The 17,524-nt window shown below is 42.0% G+C and overlaps 3 protein-coding genes across 21 annotated transcripts in view; all 3 read right to left on the reverse strand.

Moving 5' to 3' along the window:
* The window catches only part of LOC144035049 (nuclear factor 1 B-type-like), a 60,225-nt gene extending 57,421 nt beyond the window's left edge, over positions 1–2,804 (reverse strand). For 9 of the 15 annotated variants that reach the window (XM_077544391.1, XM_077544399.1, XM_077544390.1 and 6 more), the window contains exon 1: positions 2,614–2,804. In XM_077544391.1, coding sequence (XP_077400517.1) covers positions 2,614–2,730 — 117 coding nt within the window. In that variant the 5' untranslated portion in view covers positions 2,731–2,804. Of the gene's footprint in view, positions 1–687; positions 1,044–1,357; positions 1,502–2,613 lie in introns of those variants that run through there. The other 6 variants (XM_077544398.1, XM_077544400.1, XM_077544396.1 and 3 more) reach the window with 2 other exon arrangements.
* Positions 2,805–3,709: 905 nt separating this feature from the next.
* Positions 3,710–7,300, reverse strand: zdhhc21 (zDHHC palmitoyltransferase 21). The gene is made up of 8 exons (XM_077544801.1): positions 7,141–7,300; positions 6,490–6,677; positions 6,292–6,390; positions 6,098–6,209; positions 5,852–5,990; positions 5,659–5,775; positions 5,548–5,591; positions 3,710–5,448 (listed from the first exon to the last, which is right to left on the reverse strand). Exons 2-8 carry the CDS (start codon positions 6,641–6,643, stop codon positions 5,316–5,318), a joined length of 798 nt encoding a protein of 265 aa, XP_077400927.1. The 5' UTR covers positions 6,644–6,677; positions 7,141–7,300; the 3' UTR covers positions 3,710–5,315.
* An 80-nt stretch (positions 7,301–7,380) lies between these two features.
* Positions 7,381–17,524, reverse strand: part of LOC144035248 (serine/threonine-protein kinase MARK2-like) — a 33,882-nt gene continuing 23,738 nt past the window's right edge. For 4 of the 5 annotated variants that reach the window (XM_077544799.1, XM_077544795.1, XM_077544798.1 and 1 more), the window contains 5 exons: positions 16,958–17,224; positions 14,147–14,173; positions 11,259–11,297; positions 10,727–10,836; positions 7,381–9,325 (listed from right to left, as the gene is read on the reverse strand). In XM_077544799.1, coding sequence (XP_077400925.1) covers positions 8,976–9,325; positions 10,727–10,836; positions 11,259–11,297; positions 14,147–14,173; positions 16,958–17,224 — 793 coding nt within the window. In that variant the 3' untranslated portion in view covers positions 7,381–8,975. The remainder of the gene's footprint in view (positions 9,326–10,726; positions 10,837–11,258; positions 11,298–14,146; positions 14,174–16,957; positions 17,225–17,524) is intronic. The other variant, XM_077544796.1, reaches the window with a different exon arrangement.

The raw sequence follows: 17,524 nt of genomic DNA on the forward strand, positions 1-17,524 counted from the left end.
CGGTGATCATTTGTCACACACAGCCCCCCCCCCCGCTGACTTATTTGGAAGATCGGATCAATTTAGAAAATCCCAAATTAAGCAGTTATTTTTAACTGTACATGACTTCGGTTTGGCAAAATTTAGAAAACACACACACACTCACAAAGCCTTTTTTTTTTTTTAACTCAATTGCTTTTAAATTTCAAAGTCACTTATTGTCTATTTCAACAAAACAATATCGTTAAATTGCACTTTTGCTTATAGACGTTTCATTTGTTTTTGTTTTATACAAATCCAAGTCCTGTAATCGATAAATAGCTCGACCGGTGGGAGGAGGTGCTGCACTGTACTTCAGCCGGGGCCATAAAAAGCACAATCCTCTTAAGCACAAACTAAACCACATCTCAGTCAATTGCTTACTTAATGCCAAGTAAAATATAAACAGTCAAAGTCAGCCTAGTTGGACCTTATCGTGAGCCTCATCTCCGCGGTGAAAGTGGCTTTATCTCCACACGCACACAAAACACACACTCACAAGGGTGGAGGGGGTCCTACAATTTAAAAAAATATACATTTAGAAACACTTGAAGGTTGGCAGGTTATTAGAGGACACTTTTTTTTTTTACATTCTTAAAGGGCCAGCAGACCGATTCTTTTTCTTTTTTTTTATGTCTGATTAAAGGAAAAAAAAAAGTCGATAAATACCTGAGTGAGACAAATTGGAGAATACATGACGAGTCGGCTGCACACAAAAGTGAGCGGGGACAAGAAGGGGGTGGGGTGGGGGGGAAGAGTTGGTGCCGACTTTTATCGCGCCATTCCTGCACCGCGAGCCGTACTCATCCGCAGCAAGCGAGAAGAAACCCTCCGAGAAAATCCATCAACTTTCCTTCTGTTTTCGCGGTCCGAAAGATTGTCGAAACGAAGAGTAAACGCAACAATTGCAGCGGGCGTCAAAGTGGAGCCGCAGCGTGTTTTCTTCTCTCTTTTTTTTTGCACGCGCGCGTGTGATGTTGCGCCCTGAGCTCGCACTGCCTCATATGTGGCGCACCTTCGCTCCTGCGTGCGCGATTCCAGCAAATCAGACCAACTTTTTTTTTTTTTTTGAACCCACGTAATTACACGCTCACACCCCTCCTTCTCAACCCTCCTACCCACTCCGCCCCCTCCTCCTCCTCTTCCAACCATCCACAGAGCACCTTGTCTGCAGAATCTGCTTACAAAAAAACAAAAGCGATTCGTGTACTTTGCACTAGAAAAAAAGCGAGTTAATGAACAACTCCGCTTTAGATTTCATCGATCCAAATGTGCTTTCACTTTGCAAATTATAATAACACCACTAATATTTATAATAGTAATATGGACTGTCACGTACCATTGCGCTGTACTGTATTGGGTTTAACAGAAGCTTGAGAACCTGGTTGAGGTTGAGACATTCGTCAACTTTTTTAGGGGGGAGTGAGGGGGAAAGAGTAGGGAGCACCTCGCGCCCCCTTCCCCCCTTTTATGCTCGTCTTCCTTCCTCTTCCAAGTTTGTGTTTTTTTTTCTCTTTTTTTTTTTTGTTCAGTGAAGTTGATCCAAAAGGGGAGGCAGGCTCGGCTTGTCGTCCCCGCCTTCACTTTCACTGTGTGGCCAGCCTGTTCGCGAGCCTCTCACCCACCCGCGTAGCGAAAATAACGTCCACGTTTTCCGCTTAACAAGTGTTTTCAAAGTCAAATTTCTGCGAGGCCTCTTTCGCGAACTCGTCCACGCACGAAAATGCAACCACGCGTTATAAGTGGAGGACATGTAAACAGTTTATGGAAACGTTTCAAACCGTATTCAATATAAAATGTCACGATAGTAAACACATGTTTAGTCTCTTATTTTGAAAGGAAACTTCCTACACTAGCTATGCCTGCCTAGCTTGACGTGGACACGTTTTCCAACGAGGTTTGGCTTTCCGGCCCCTGATTGGCTAAGAGCAGCGCACCGCCCTTTGCTCCCACTTTACGCCTCTTACTTCCGGTCGTGTGACTTATCCACTCATTTGTAAAAGCATGGATATGGCGCCCTCGAGTGGCTATAATTGTAACTGCTAGTCAGTAGCTGCTTTCCAATGTTTTCCATGAAACGTACATTTTACAAGATTCTAACCTGCACTTCAGAATTGCTAACCACTAGCACACCACATTATCTAACCACAATAAACATGCGGTACTTAAGTGATAAATCACATTAACATAACCGAAAAATGAATACAATTAAAAATGTATATGTACAAACTGCATGTGTATAATTTCCTATAGATGCCACCAGATGTCAGCATTGCCTAACTTTTGTCTTAATGAAACTCCTCAAAGCACATCAACAACAAAAAACAGTGAATTTGAAATATTTGAGGGGAACACTGTATAAAAGTAAAGTCACCAAACTCAGACAATAGTCCCACAGTGTATCAAGTAAATACATATTCAACATGACAGACCTCGCCTTTGTGGGAAAGGCGCGGGCAGGACAAAGCGCCATTGTCCAAATGAGAAATCATAAGAGCTTATACAAAAATATACTCTCACTCCATATTTAAACATAAATCCAAATCATTGTGTGAAATAAAGTTGTGCAAAAAAAACCCTCAAAACTCCACTCACCATCCACCAGGTCCTGGCTGTCACGTCATAACAAAGCTGCCATTTGACGGAACTCTGGGACAAGTTGGCAGCCATCTCGGAGGACGGTACGCGGCAGCTTACGGACGGTGGGGCCATCAGCAGAACCAGCCGACTGACCCCGGGGCCTCACGAAGCGCATCGGCAGCAGCTTGACCGCCGACTCGGACCTAAATGTGGTAATTACATGAGTAGTGACCTCCCCCCCTCCCATCAGCCACCCCCACCCCGCTGAATGTGGATTAATAACATGGAAACCCACTGCAAGAACCGCCAATCATATTTTGGCAACGCTTGAAAACTAAAGTCACACTCGGCAGTTATCTCATCTTGAAATGGTGTACGGAGTTCAAATATTTGCACTCAAAACATTTATTTCATGTAAATGTTGACAGAAAAAGTCACATTTAAAATAAGTCTTGAGAGCATTAAACTTTGATTTCATCATTTTATCACCACGAAAAGCGAAAATTGAAATGTTTTATTTAGACAAAAGTAGTGCTTTGCTGCCATCTTTTGCGCCAAGAAGCGAGTTGAGGCATTTAATTTAGACAAATGGACTTTGTAAAAAAAAAAAAAAAAGCATTATGAAGTTGATGCCACCATTTGGTGCCATTTACTGACAATTATTAACCTTTTTTTTTTTGGGGGGGGGGGGGTCAACTCAGCACAAACAGGAGTTCTGTATTCACGTAAAATCCCCACTGCAAACAGAAAAAAAAATCGGAGTAATTGACAATGACACCCCCCATATAATTTTTCTATAATTATGCAAATGAAATGCTCAACATCCCTAGCAAATATATAAATAGTTCCTCATCCATTTAATGGCAACGGGACACATTCGAAAACAAAGCAGCCATCATTTGAGGAATCCAAAAAAAAAATCTATACATTTTATCGTCTTGATGGGATTAAGCGATTCTCGTTCAACTTTTAATTGGATTTCTACTTTCTACAATGAGATCTTATTTGAAAATCAATAGGCCAATCAATAACGTGCGTGTAAAGGAAATTGTCAATGGAAATCCACGCCGGGCTGAAGAAAAACAAGAAATAACCCTTAAATACGAATCAGTTGCGTTTTACGTCAACAAGTTTATTAAGTGCGAAATGGACAAAATGGCGCCATCCTGGAAAGCAAGAAAAAGACATCACGAGCCCAAAAAACAAATCTGGAGCCAAATTAGTAACCCGGACAACCGCTCAGATTATCTATTTTTCCTCTTAATCTATGTCTCGCAACGCCAAACCCAAACAGGTACGCGGGCCCGGAGACGTAAACACTAGCACAGAGTTGATGTGATTATTTTGTTGCTAATTATTTCTTTTGTTCCGCCAGATGTCACAGACGGTCCAAGTGGCAGGTGGCCACTTATTGAATTAGTCCACTCCAGCAACCGTTCCCAGAGATTAAACACTTCGAGAAGGGAGCCCTTTAGCAAATTAAACGTTGACCTCACCAGTTGATTTACGTGGCTTTTATTTTGAAACCAATCAGAACCAGGCCGTAGTCTCGTTTCTTTGCTTCCGCTGAGGTGATTTTGACCTGGATCTCGCAAAGGAAAATTGTCAGTTCAACTTGTCGGTCCGGTTGTTCTGGGTTATCGAGTACGCACGACTGTGCACGTTGCGCACGCCTCGTTGAGACGTCAGAAGTTCCCAGCAACATAAAACGGCCGCTTGGGCTCTCGACTGGATCCAATTCGGATTATTTCCGCTGCATGCTACAAATTGGAGAGTGGAGTCCAAAATTCTCAATGCATAGTGATTTTCTTTGATTCCCCTATTTGGACCAAAAACACTTAAAAGCACTTGCTTAATAATTAGGAACGCAAGCAGTGGCAGTTGTGGAATTACATTCAGATCATAATAATGTTATAACCTCGTTCTTTGCCGTAGGATTTCCTTCCCGATTGATCACAATTAACACCAGCATGGCATATGATAAATAGACAACCGCTAATAGGCCATACATTTTCAAAAAAATATATAAATAGAAAAACTGAAAAAGAAGGAGGGAGAATAGAAGAGAAACACGAAACAAAAAAAAGACTTTTTTTTTTAAAATAAATTGTAAAAAATGTCTTTTTTTTCAAAATAATTATCATGCAATTAAAAAAAAAACTAATTAAAAAAAGACTCGCACAAGAGGTCTCATACATTTAAAAAAATATAAATACACTTGTTGTATGAAAGAGATCCAGTGTTATGAAAAGTAAGCAGCCAGAAACATCACCCATGTTCAAAAATAATAATCATGCAATAAAAAAACTAAACAAATAAAAAAAAAAAGACTCGCACAACAAGAGGTCTCAAGAAAGACATGAAAAAAAAAACAGGTTCAGGTTTGTGTGTCTTCAAAGGTACCATCGATGAGCAGTGCATTATATTGTGGGGGGGAAGTATGATTATATATAGATATATATATATAATATATATATATATAAATATATATAATATATATATATATATAATATATATATAATATACATATTATACATATATATAATATACATATATATATTATACATATATATAATATACATATATATATATATATATAAAATAATCAAATCAACCTGAGAGTGTTTCCTTTTAGCAGCTGCTGTTGAGTTGCCAGGTAGCATTCGCGAGGCACGACTGCCATCCCAACATTAAGAGGGTGAAGGCCTGGGGGGGCCTTACACATGCGCTCCGAAGAGCCTGCTGGCTTGGAGCGCCCGTCTGCTTCGAAGCGGCACGAACCAAAGCGCCTTCCAGTGGGTGCCGCACACCTCGGCCAAGGCCCGCTGCCACGATCTCCTCAGGCCGCGACTGCGGAGGCAAAAAATAAATAAAACACACACACACACACAAGTGAGAGGAGGAGGAGGAGGAGGAGGAGAGAAAATGGCGGATCAGAGGAAAACTTACACTTCACTCTGGGACAGAGTCATCTTCTCGATGCTGGTGGTATCCTGTCATGCGAGTGTCGGGTATTAGGACAGTACCAGGACAAGTTCTGCACCGCGCTCAAGTGCTCACCGAGAGGATGCCGACCAGCTGCGAATAAAACAAGCCCGACATGCCGCCGAACATGACCGCGCCCATGAGCGCCGAAGCCCGCAACAGGGCCAGCTCGTGCCGCGTCGTGAACTTCTCCTGGCCGACAAAACACCACGCAGTCAATCGGTGGGTGAAAGCGTCATCCGTCGTGCGACGTGACAAAACCCGGTACCTGGTCCAGCTGCGTGAGGGGCTGGAAGTAATAGTACTGGCAGAAGTCCAGCACCAGCGTGTACCCACTAAGGACTTGCGTGTAGAAGCAAAGCTGCAGGAAGAGCCAGTGGTTGTCTTCCCCTACGCAGTTATTGATCCTGGAAAGACAACACGCTGCAGTTAGGAAAGTGAGCTATATTTAGAATTGCTTCTATTTGTGGTCCAAACTGAAAATATATAAAAAACTAAGCAATCTGCTAGTTACCAAGGACAGTGGTGGTCCATCCTGCGCACGCAGTGACCACATCGACTGCAGTGATGGGTCCTTTTGGGCCTCATTAGGTTGCACTTGTTGCACAGTTCCCAGTTGTCTCGCTCTGAAATACAAAGGCAGCAAAAAAAAAAAAAGGGGGGGGGGGGGGTCACGCTGGAATACTCGCGTCCTGTGTGTTTACATACCAGAGTGAGGTATATGGGGGTTCGTAGGAATATGACCGGGATCTGCCGTGGACGCCCGGAACAGGGCCGCGAAGCAGAGCGCCGACGCGGCGTAATAGCCTGAAGACAACATAGTTCAGTGGCTATCCTTCATTCGTTCCAACTGGGATTCCCCCCACCAAAAAAAATAATAATAATCAGTGATTGTGAAGTCCTTACAAACGACTGTTGCCCAGGGAATGTGGCCTTCCCTGTAGTGTGGCAGCAGAATCAGCTTGGGCACGAAGATGGAGTTGTAAAGCCAGATCCCGAACACGGCGCCGATGCACAGCCAGCCCGTGGGGTCCACCACAAAGTGCAGTCGGAGTTTCATGGCTGCTGCACCTCCAGGGAGTCGGGGATGAGGCCTATGAAAAGGACGTAACATACATGGAATAAAGATATTCAAGATTGGTATGAATGGAAAATGTGGGGTTTATCAATGTAATGAATGCGCAGCTTTTTTTAAGCTTCCTTGTACTTGTAAAAATGAAAATATTTTTTATGACTGACGTATTTTAAATGATAGTAATTATGTTTTGAAATGGTGTGTCAACATACACAATTTGACTACATTTTGGTACATGACACCAGTTTCATTTCAGTTAAATATGTTCAAGACCAGCATAGATAGAAAATATTTATTTTTTGGCTATCAAGAACCCTCAGGAAACACAATTGTTTTTTTCTTAGTGTGTTAAAAGGTCAACAGCAATATGACTAGCTAGCATTATTACCCTGCTACCGCACGGGCTTCGCGTAAAAATGTACTTTTGGTGTCCGTTCAGTAATATAGTACAAACGTCATTTTAGAATAATACTAAAACGTACTTTTTTTGGTGATGTCTTGTCAGGCGCAGACACTGATGGTTCGTGGGCGCAGGTGGTCTCGTCTATACTTCCGTATTCAAACCTCCGTGGGCGGGACAGGAAAAGTCGGTACAAAATAAAAGCACACTTCCGGTTGCTTACCCCCGAAAAAAATAAAAGCACTCGTGTCATCGGAGAAATTGTTGGGGAAAAAAACATTCATGCACAAATTAAGAAATTAGAAGTATTTCTGGGACGTACTATCATTATATCATTGTTTTATTACTATCATTGTTAAGTTTTCATCATTTCGTTTTTGCACAAAAAAAACATACATTTCAGGAGCTGAAGTTCCCCCCGACCTCCCCAAACCCACCACTACAGTTACAATTTGCTCAAAAACACATTTAAAAATCAACGTAAATTACAGCAATGTTAAAACAAAAAAAGTAATGCGAGATAAAATCAAAAAACCCTGAAAGAGATAATATAACAGCAACAGCCAGAATAATCATTAGAATACGATACCCAGCACCTTAATACAATGATCAAGTTTGAAAGAAAAACTGACTTTAAAAACTCAAAAGGAAATAAAATAAACAACAGTGTGTCATCATGTTAGAATGAAGTGACCAAGCATCATCCCCTTTCCACCCCCCAGTGTGTGTGTTTGTGTTTTCGGCTGCTTCAACAAGCTTGGGAGGCAAGCATGGAGAAAAGAAACTGTCGTTGGGACTTTTTCACATGAAATGTGTTGTGGCTGTTAAAAAAAGGGGAAGAATAAAAAATAAAATAAAAATAAAATAATAAAAAAATAAAAAGTACAAACAGGAGTCATCACCGCCAACCTTTTGAGAAATCCTCAATTTGGAGGTTTGGTGTTGAACATGATAAATGTGTCATAAAGTTGCACGACACCGAAACAAGGCAGCAATGATATCAATTGACGTGACCCCAGCGAAACAAAAACTAACAGAAAAAAAACACGCACATTTTACAAATCCCAAATTATTAGAACACAAAAATATATTATCAAATCAAAAACATGAGAGTAATTCACCATTCGTTTTCGGTAATCGTTCCGACACTCATGTACACGCTGGTTGTGTGTTTTGCTCTTTGGGACCAGTCAAATGAGGAGGTAAAGTGTGTGTAAGGGGTGGGGTCAATTGCGTGTGTGTGGGGGGGCGGGGTTAGACAGTCACCCCCTCTTTTCCAGTGCACAACTGTGTTGAAAAAAAAAAAAAAGCCATAAATGGAGAATACACATTTTGTTTTGGGTATTAACATCAAGTCTGACTGGCCTGGTCTGACCCGAACAGAAATCAGAGAGGCGGGGGAGGAAGTTTGAGCAGGGTGTGAAGAAGGCAAAAACATTTGTGCGTGTGTGCGTGTGGTGTGTGCGCACATGAGAGTCCTGGCTCAGTTAGGAGTCCGCTCATCCGTTCCGCAGGAGAATCTCAACACTTGAGAGGGAAAACTCCCGGCAAAATAAGGCTCCGCATTCCATCACGACGTTTCGGCTGATCCTTCAAAAAGAATGTCCTGCCCTGAACCGTACTTTAAAAAAAATAATAATTAAAAAGAGGACTGTGTTGAGAATAAATAGCAAGGAAGTGATAAGAGCGCTCAGGAGCAGATCCGACATGCAGTGGAGTGGTAAGGGGAAGAAAAAAAGAAGAAGCAGCAACTGCCTTGAAATCGCAATTGCGAGAAAGTAAGGTGAGAACGGCTAGCCCTGCTTCACACCACTGGTGTTATTTTAAACTGGACCCCCACCCCTTGTTGGCTCACCCCAACTCAAAACCTCTTCCTCCGTCCACCCTATAACCTCCGCCCTCCCCTCCCCTCGCCGCTCACAGCTTGAGCTCGTTGGCGATCTTCGACGCAATGTTCTTGAAGGCGATGGAGGTGCCCGAGATGCGCTTGAAGCGCACGCCGTTGAGGGAGAGCCGCGGCAGCTTGCACACCTCCATCTCCCACTGGACGAAGTCGTCGCGCGCCGGGTTGCCCGACACGCACAGCAGCATGTAGCGCTCGCGCAGCTCGTACTCGCAGCTGTTGGAGTCGAGCACTTTGCGGATCTCGCGCATCATCTCCGCGGGCTCCATGGACGACGTGGTCTTCATGGACCAGGTGAAGCGCAGCGAGCGCGGCTTGGCCGAGTCCTTCTGGCCGGCGATGGCGGGAGGCGTGCCCGTGCCGCCTGGTGGGGGCGAGACGACACCAAAAGCCCGTTTAAATTGCAAAGTCCACTTGGTCCGAGGAGGTATGTCGTTATGTTTTACGCATTAGAGTAGGGCTAAGTCGAACCATGTTTGCGCCGCCGTACATGTTTCTACACGGACCTTGCAGTAAATACGAAGTTATTGAGCTCACTCGATGATGTGTGAACTAAAAAATTACCTTCAATGGGAATCGCTAGCGCGTTAATGCTAATCGTGATTGCTAACCATTTAGCATAAGCTTAATTGTGTTGGTGTTTTAACTCATTCACTGCCATTGACGGCTATAAACGTCAAAAATTCATTTGAACTATTTTTATTAGTTTAACATTTTTTTCCACTTTTAACAAGAGTATGAAAACTTAGACATTTTTTTAAATAATCTTAAAAAAATAAATAAAAAAAGATTATTAAAAATTAAGGGTGTAATTGTAATTAATCGCATGACTTGAATAGTTAACTCACAAATGTTATATCTGTTCTAAATGTACAATAATTTTTGTCTAGGTTTTCATACTCTTGTTAACAAAAGTGGAAAAAAATGTTAAACTAATAGAAATAGTTCAAATGAATTTTTGATGTCTATAGCCGTCGATGGCAGTGAATGAGTTAATAACGCATATGCACATATAATAATTTATAGTTATATCTACTCAATTCTACTCATGTACATATCATTGTATCAGTCCATTTTTTGTCATTGTTTAAATTTTTGGGACAAAACTGAATGCAGACATCCCCGAAAAACGTAAAAAAATTGACATAAGTCACATAGCAACGCCGATATGATGCATGTGTGAACTAAATGGTAGTTACTGTTTGTTTATCTTTGAAAAAATGGTCATCGCTAGCGCAATTGCTAACATTTAGCATAGGCTAATTTTGTTGGGTGTTTAATTATGCATGTGTACAGAAGATAATTATTGAGCAGTTATATATACACTCAATTCAACTCATAATCAACTTTAGTCGATTAACCAAAACAAACTATTTTTTTATTTTGGGGGAAAAAATGTTGTGGAGAGGCAATTATTTGATGGAATAATCAATTTTAAAAAAAGTTTTAAATTAAAAAAAAATCTTCAAATCCCCATTATTTCAGCTTCTCAACAGTAAATATTTCTGTTGTCCTCCATAATAGAAGACTTGTTATCTTTGTGTTCAATCAAAATGAAACATTTGTTCTCACTTTAGACCTCAAAGATGAACAATTTTGCCAATTTCCCGACATATGGACCAAACCAGTAACTGGATCATAATTCGTTTCATCTGACATTGTTTACATTAATAGATTAATTACACAATTAGATTTTCCAAAAATTGCATTAAAACAAATGACATTGTCAAAGTTTTCAAATTTATTGCGATGCAGCCACACATACCGGTGTTCCCAGATCCTGGCGAGGAGTTGTTCTCGTCATTGTTGGACGAGGAAGACAGAACGCCGCCGGACGTCTTCTCGGACTTGTCCACGTTGCTGCTCAGCATGGACCTGATGGGGGGGTGGGGGGTGGAGGAGGGAGGGAAGAGGGGCAGAATTATTTGAAAAACGCAGCAAGAATTAAGGCGGAAACGATGAAGACAATGAATGAAGACAACAAAAAACAATTAAGTACCCCTGTGTGCGTTTGTGTGCGCCGCTCACATGAAAATGGTCCCCGTAGCACACAAACTCACATTTGGGTACGGGGCGGCTATGATTTCCCTCACTCGCACTCACCCACACAGCCATGCAGGATCACCTCCACACCATCACTCGCACCACTAATCTCCCCATCCTGATTGGTCGAGCCGTTACCACCATCACCACCCGATTAAACCCCAGCTCAAAGATCATCTACAGCATTTGGCCACGGTCTACTGATTGGCGGGGTAGGCGGGGGGGGGGGAAGGGTTGTCAGTTCTGTAGCTCACCTGCTCCCCTCTTCCCGACCCTCTCCCTCATACGGACTCCTCGGGAAAAATCAACACAAGTTTAGTCTTTTTGGGACCCTGAGAGTAAATCGCGAACAGTCCCGCCGAACCCAAGCACATATCAAAATCCGCTCCGGCTTTAAGGAAGGCTTCCAAGAGTTGAGGACTACACGGCCCACAATGCTTTGCCAGCACGCTCGGGTGATGGGGTGACATGAAATGAGTGAGTGATGTGGGCTTGGATAGAATATTAACAGGTCAGGATTGAAATGGACATGTTAGGATAACAATATAAATAGAACACACAGGAAGACAAAAAAAAAAAAACATTAAGACAGTTGTTGTTGCTTGTCGAGGGAATTTTTAAGAAAATGGAGACGGGTAAATCTTGTGCTCATTGCAACATGGAGGGATCGAGTCCGGCTTTGTGGTATGGCATCAAGAGGGAACAAATTATTCATTAGTTACAGTGATGCCCTTAAGATGCGATGGATCCCACCTGAAATGTTTTGCTTTGACTTGCAAGCTAAAAGCCAACTAATAAACATCAAACTAGGAGAATTACACGTCCATCCGTTACCCCTCCGTGTCGCAGGTTGTGCTGAAGTCAAGGTGGAGGAAAACTAACAAAATAAATCAAATTGAAAAAAAAACAAGAAAAAAAAAACAATAACAAAATAAAAACAAATGAGTGATTATAAAATTAAAACAAATTTTTAAATGTCCTGCCATACAGAAGATGGAAGGTCAAACTGTAGATTACTTTATCACACAAGACTTTTTTTTTCTTGCATTTGACAAACAGTCCATAAATACTAACAAACATTTTCTGGGAACATATTAAAACTAACTAAATGTATAAGCATCAAAGGCAAACAAAATTAAAATGAGCTCAAATGATAACAAATACTACAAATGTATTCTAACCATGACTGGAGACAGGTGAACCAGAATCACAAGAATTACACGCCACAGTTTGGCCTTCAATCTGCTATTTTAACACTAACATATTTAGACATTAAATACAACAGTACTATACTGTATATATTCTGGAGCAGTGGTCCCCAACCTTTTCTGTACCACGGACCGGTTTAATGTCTGACAATATTTTCACGGCCCAATCTAAAGGTTTAGCTGATAAAGACAAAATAAAATGACAAGAAAAAAACTGTGGTATTTTCTCTATAATAATAATGAACGTAAATCTACTGTGTAATCATGAGCAACTCTATTAACGGTGTCCGTAACGTCGCACCAACAACAGAGTAGTCAAGTGAGACGGATGTAACAGACAGAATCCGGCCACTTTTCAAAATAAAACATCATTTTCGAAAAAAATAAAAAATAATCCAATTTTTTTTCTTTCGGTACCAAATGACTCACGACCCGGTACCAAATGACGGCCCGGTGGTTGGGGACCACTGTTCTAGAGTACTATTATTCGTATTAAAAACAGATTACAATATATTTTTTGGGTGGCGGGGGAGGCTGGATTAATGGAATTTTCATTCCTTTCAATGAAGAAATATGATTTGAGTGTGAGATTGAATGAAATGTTTGTCTAAATGCACCTCAATTGCGCTCATTACACATTCTGACCAACAGGGGGCACAATGGTCCAGCGACACAACTTGCATAAAAATACAAAATATTTCCCAAAGCCGCCAAGTCGGATGACCCCCCCCCCCACACACACACACACACACCTGGAAAAGTAAAATATTTTCAGACCATGACTTGCATCATGCAAATATACATCAAGTGTGTGCGTTCACAGCATTAACTCTTTGACTGCCAGACGTTTTCAGAAACGGGATGTCGCCAGGTGCCAGCCGATTTAAGCATTTTGACTGATCTTTCAAGGTCCACAGAAAATTATGTGTTTGGACTATGGACTACCAAATGAAAGATTGGACTCTCATCTTTCATCAGAAAAAAAAGGTTTGTTTCTACCTTATTCCGTTTTTCAGTAATCAACAATAGAAAATGGTTAGTTTCACCTCTGTTTTAAAAAAAAAAAAAACGTCTTTTAACGTCTTTGGCAATCCTCCATAGGATTTTACTAAGCGTTATTTAACGTTTTTGGCAGTCAAAGAGTTAAGGTCCAGCCAGAGAAGGTCAAAGCCATCCAGTTCTGTTGCTGCGAGAGGCGGTGAGAAGAAAAAGAGTGACAGAGTGAAGCCTCCGGGGAAACAAAAGCCCCCATCCCTCCTGGATCCGCTCCTCCTTCCCACCTCCATCCAGCACCCCCCCCCCCCCCCAACTCAGTTAATAAAAGTAGTCATTAATGTGGGCCTCGATCCAAAGGGAAGAACAAGTTGCACCTGCTGCCAAGACAGAACTGCAGCAAGTCGTTTGGGCTTGTTCTCACCTGGAGAATCTCACACACACACAACCCGGCAATTCATTGTTTGTGGGCCGGTGTGTGTGTGTGTGTGTGTGTGTGTGTGTGTGTGGGGGGGGGGGGGGGGGGGGCGGTGGTAGGGGCGAAGAGAAAAGAGGGCTGAGGTGTTATTGTGTCTCGTGATGGTGGTGGTGATGACAGCGAGCAGGCGTGTGAGTGAGTTAGGTGCGTGGGCGGGTGAGGAGGGACATTAGTGGTGTGAATAAACCAAAAAATAATTCGAAAAATGAAAAAAAAAAAAAGGGCCAAACACGGCTCAACTCAAAACCAGAAAGCTCATAAAAAAAAAAGGGAGGGGGGGGGGCCAACCACAGGAAATCAATAAATAGGAGAAAAGATAAGGCTCAAGGCACAGGGGAGGAAGTTCAACAGAGCTGCACAAAACACCAAAAGGGGAGGAAATACTGATATGTCAAATAAATATGAAGAGGAGAATATACGATATATCAAGGCTTTAAAATTTACGTTGGGGATGTTTGCCTACCTTCTTGGAAACCTGAATGAGAGATTTCTACAAAAACAAAAGAGGGATAAGAAAGAAAGAGAAAAGAAACGTATGTATAAACGTGTGTTCTTACGACACGCTGCCTTCTCAATAGCAAAACTTTTACTCAGAGCAACGGGAAGTACATGTTGAAGGACCAAATCGTGGCCCGGGGGATCGCTTTTATCAAGAATGTAACGTTCAGACGTCATCGGACGCACAACAGGACATTTATGCTTTGACTTTAATTGGCTCGGAGCGCCACACACCGGTCGAGGTGATCCTGAAAACAAACGCCATGTGATCAAGAAACACACATTTTCCACAGTGGACAAAAAACGACAAGCTGGACGCACACACATGCAAAACAAACGACCACGTGTCTGGTCAGTCTGCCATCGTGCCATTGAGCAAAATCTTTGATGTTCAAAATTGGTCAATTCAACAATTTTCCCCGAAATCAACTCAACTGGTCAGCAAGGTTATTATAATTAAAGGATACTTAACTAAACTACAATTTAAGTCATTTTAGTTCACAAAAACTAATAAAACAACATCTGTTAACATTTTCATAAACAAAACTAAATGAAAATGCTTTAAAAAATTATATAAAATTAAATTAAAAAACTATCTGGAGCTACACATCTTACGTTTGTAAAACTAAAACTAAATATACATCTAGCAAAAAAAAAAAGTCCTTTATTTAAGTTTTTGACTATTAATATCAAACAGAATCGTTCGGGGTTAATTTTATATTTATGTGTTTGGATACTGTTTTACATCCATACAAAAAAAAAAGGTCAAACGGTCGTTTGAGAATAATAATTTACTTCATTTTATTACACAAAATTTAGTGAACCATTATCTTGCATTTGACCAAAAATAAATATTTAAAACTAATGCAAAAATATATTTTTTTAAATAAAGTATTTTCGGGGGTAAAGATTGAACAAACCTACGCTAAAAACTAATTAAAACTGTATTTAAAAGTCAAAACCAAAAATGAAAAAATAACTAAGTGCAATGAAAAATCCGAAACTAGTTTAAACTCTGCTAGTTAGTTCCCATGTGGTCTGTTATTTCTACAAATTATTACCCATTCTTAAGTGTTGAAAATAGCTTGACTCAACTGAATCCCTTTTCACTCCACTTCACTCCAATTAAATTCATCTGGAAAGGTTTTATTCACTTTTTTTTTGTGAGTAATATATGTTCATTATTAAAATGCACAGGATGTGATTATGTCAACTGCACACGCCGCCTCGACTTCCTTCCACTGTGACAAGTTGCCATGTGTGTCAAGGTGTCCACGCCTGCAGTATTTATAGTTGCGGGGGGAAAGCGATCTCCGGGCGTAACCATGGATACCGTCGCCACGGCGTTACCGTAGCTCTGAGTGGGAGGCCTCAAGACTGCCTGTGTGTGGCTTGCACCTCCGCCCCCGCACACAGGCGGGGGGCGGGGACTTTGGATCGTTCCTTTGCCACATCGCTTTCGTCGCTCAAGGACTTCCTTTGATTTAAAGCCTGCACTTCCTGTTCCATTCTCTCCTCCTTCTTGGATAACAACATGGCTGCCAGGCTCACTGTTGCGTTGCTCTTTTTCTTGCCTGCTCCATTCTTTAACGTAGTTCACTAATTTATGATGCATAAATTTTGCCCCCCCCCCTCCCAAAAAAACTAATTAAAATGTGTTTAATCATATTTTCTACTAAAGGGTGGGCATAAGATCAACGACAGTGCTTTTCTCTCATCACTGATTTGTTGGCCAACATCCAATCAGAATGTTTAACTCTTTGACTGCCAGACGTTTTTCAGAAAAGGGATGCCGTGGGTGCCAGCCGATTTAAGCATTTTTGACTGATCTTTCAAGGTCCACAGAAAATTATGTGTTTGGACTATGGAAACACACATACTACCACATGAAAGATTGGACTCTCATCTTTCATCAGAAAAAAAAGTTTGTTTCTACCTTATTCTGTTTTTCAGTAATCAACAATAGAAAATGATTAGTTTCACCTGTTTTGAAAAAACGTCTTTGGCACTCCTCCATAGGATTTTACTTAACGTTATATAACGTTTTTGGCAGTCAAAGAGTTAAATGTCACCGACAGGCGATGCCATTTTGCCTACTATCAATCTAAACTAATTATCTGGACCACAGAATCATGTTAAACCAAATCTGCCCATACATGTGGGGGTGTGGCCATTTTATATATACATGAAAAAATATATATAAGTCACAATTGCTTCCTTTATAAGCACCAATGAGGAGCCTCGGAATTAACCGTCTCAGACTTGAAGTGTGCCGACGTGCGCAAGAAGTCCAAGAGTCAAACTGTGCCAGACTCGGACGCAAAGCCGCAATAACTCCTTGGTCACTGCTGCGTGGAGCAAAATTAGAGAGAAGACCCAGCTGCTCCGATCGCTCTCCCTTCCAACGCATCAGCGAGAGCGCAGTGACGGCGGGCGAGAGGGGAAGAGGAGAGATGACATCGACGTACAGTTGGTGGTTCCTCGGTGGAAATGAGCACATTAAATGACATGTAACATAAACCTAGTTATTTTCTGCTCAGTCTGAAACCTCAAAGGGCCCAAAAAAGGCTCAAGCTGGACTTGCACTTCAAAAGAAGCGGGCTGCTATCGCGACGGCTTTCCACTCGCAACGGTTTATTTCTGTCACGCTCATCCACACGAGGAGAATACGGATCTCCTGTCATCTTCTGCCACGTTTCCTACATCCCTACTTTTTTTTTTACCATTCCGACCTCCCGTTTTTCTTTCTAGCAAGCGTCTCTTCAGCGCCACTCACCTGCGTACAAACTTTGACGTGAACTTGCTGAAAATCCCCGTGGCGCCGTGCGTCCTCCGGGCCTGGCTGTTGCCGTGCGACAGCGACGGGGACGCGGGCCCGCCGGGGTAGGCCGAGCCTTGCTGGTCACGGGCCCCCCGTTGCTGGCCCGCATGGAACGTGCTGCGGATGCCCACCCCCCGGGAGAAGTTTGTGCGGTCCGTCACCGCGGCGCTGCTAATGTTGTGGGCTGACGGGGAGGCGCCGGGCGCCCGCTGAGGTGGGGCGCTGCAGGAGAAAGTGGAGAGAGGAGCGGGTGAATCATGTGAAAATGTATTTTCACTATTTACAAATTGCAGCTACTGTGAAAAACTTTTTTTGAAAAATAGCACAGCATAATATGGCACTTCCTAAAAACATACAGTACTGACAATGAAATACGATTGAGCTTGAATGCTGCTTTTCCTGTTGCGCCCACCTTGGCCACCTGGGGGCAGTATATGACAGACAGATGGATATACTGTCAATTTAGACATCTTAACTCTTATCAGCTCAACACTGATAATAGTTGTTCTTCGCAGAGGATAA

This window comes from Vanacampus margaritifer, chromosome 15 (assembly GCF_051991255.1).
Source record: "Vanacampus margaritifer isolate UIUO_Vmar chromosome 15, RoL_Vmar_1.0, whole genome shotgun sequence".
In the NCBI taxonomy this organism is placed as follows: Eukaryota; Metazoa; Chordata; class Actinopteri; order Syngnathiformes; family Syngnathidae; genus Vanacampus; species Vanacampus margaritifer.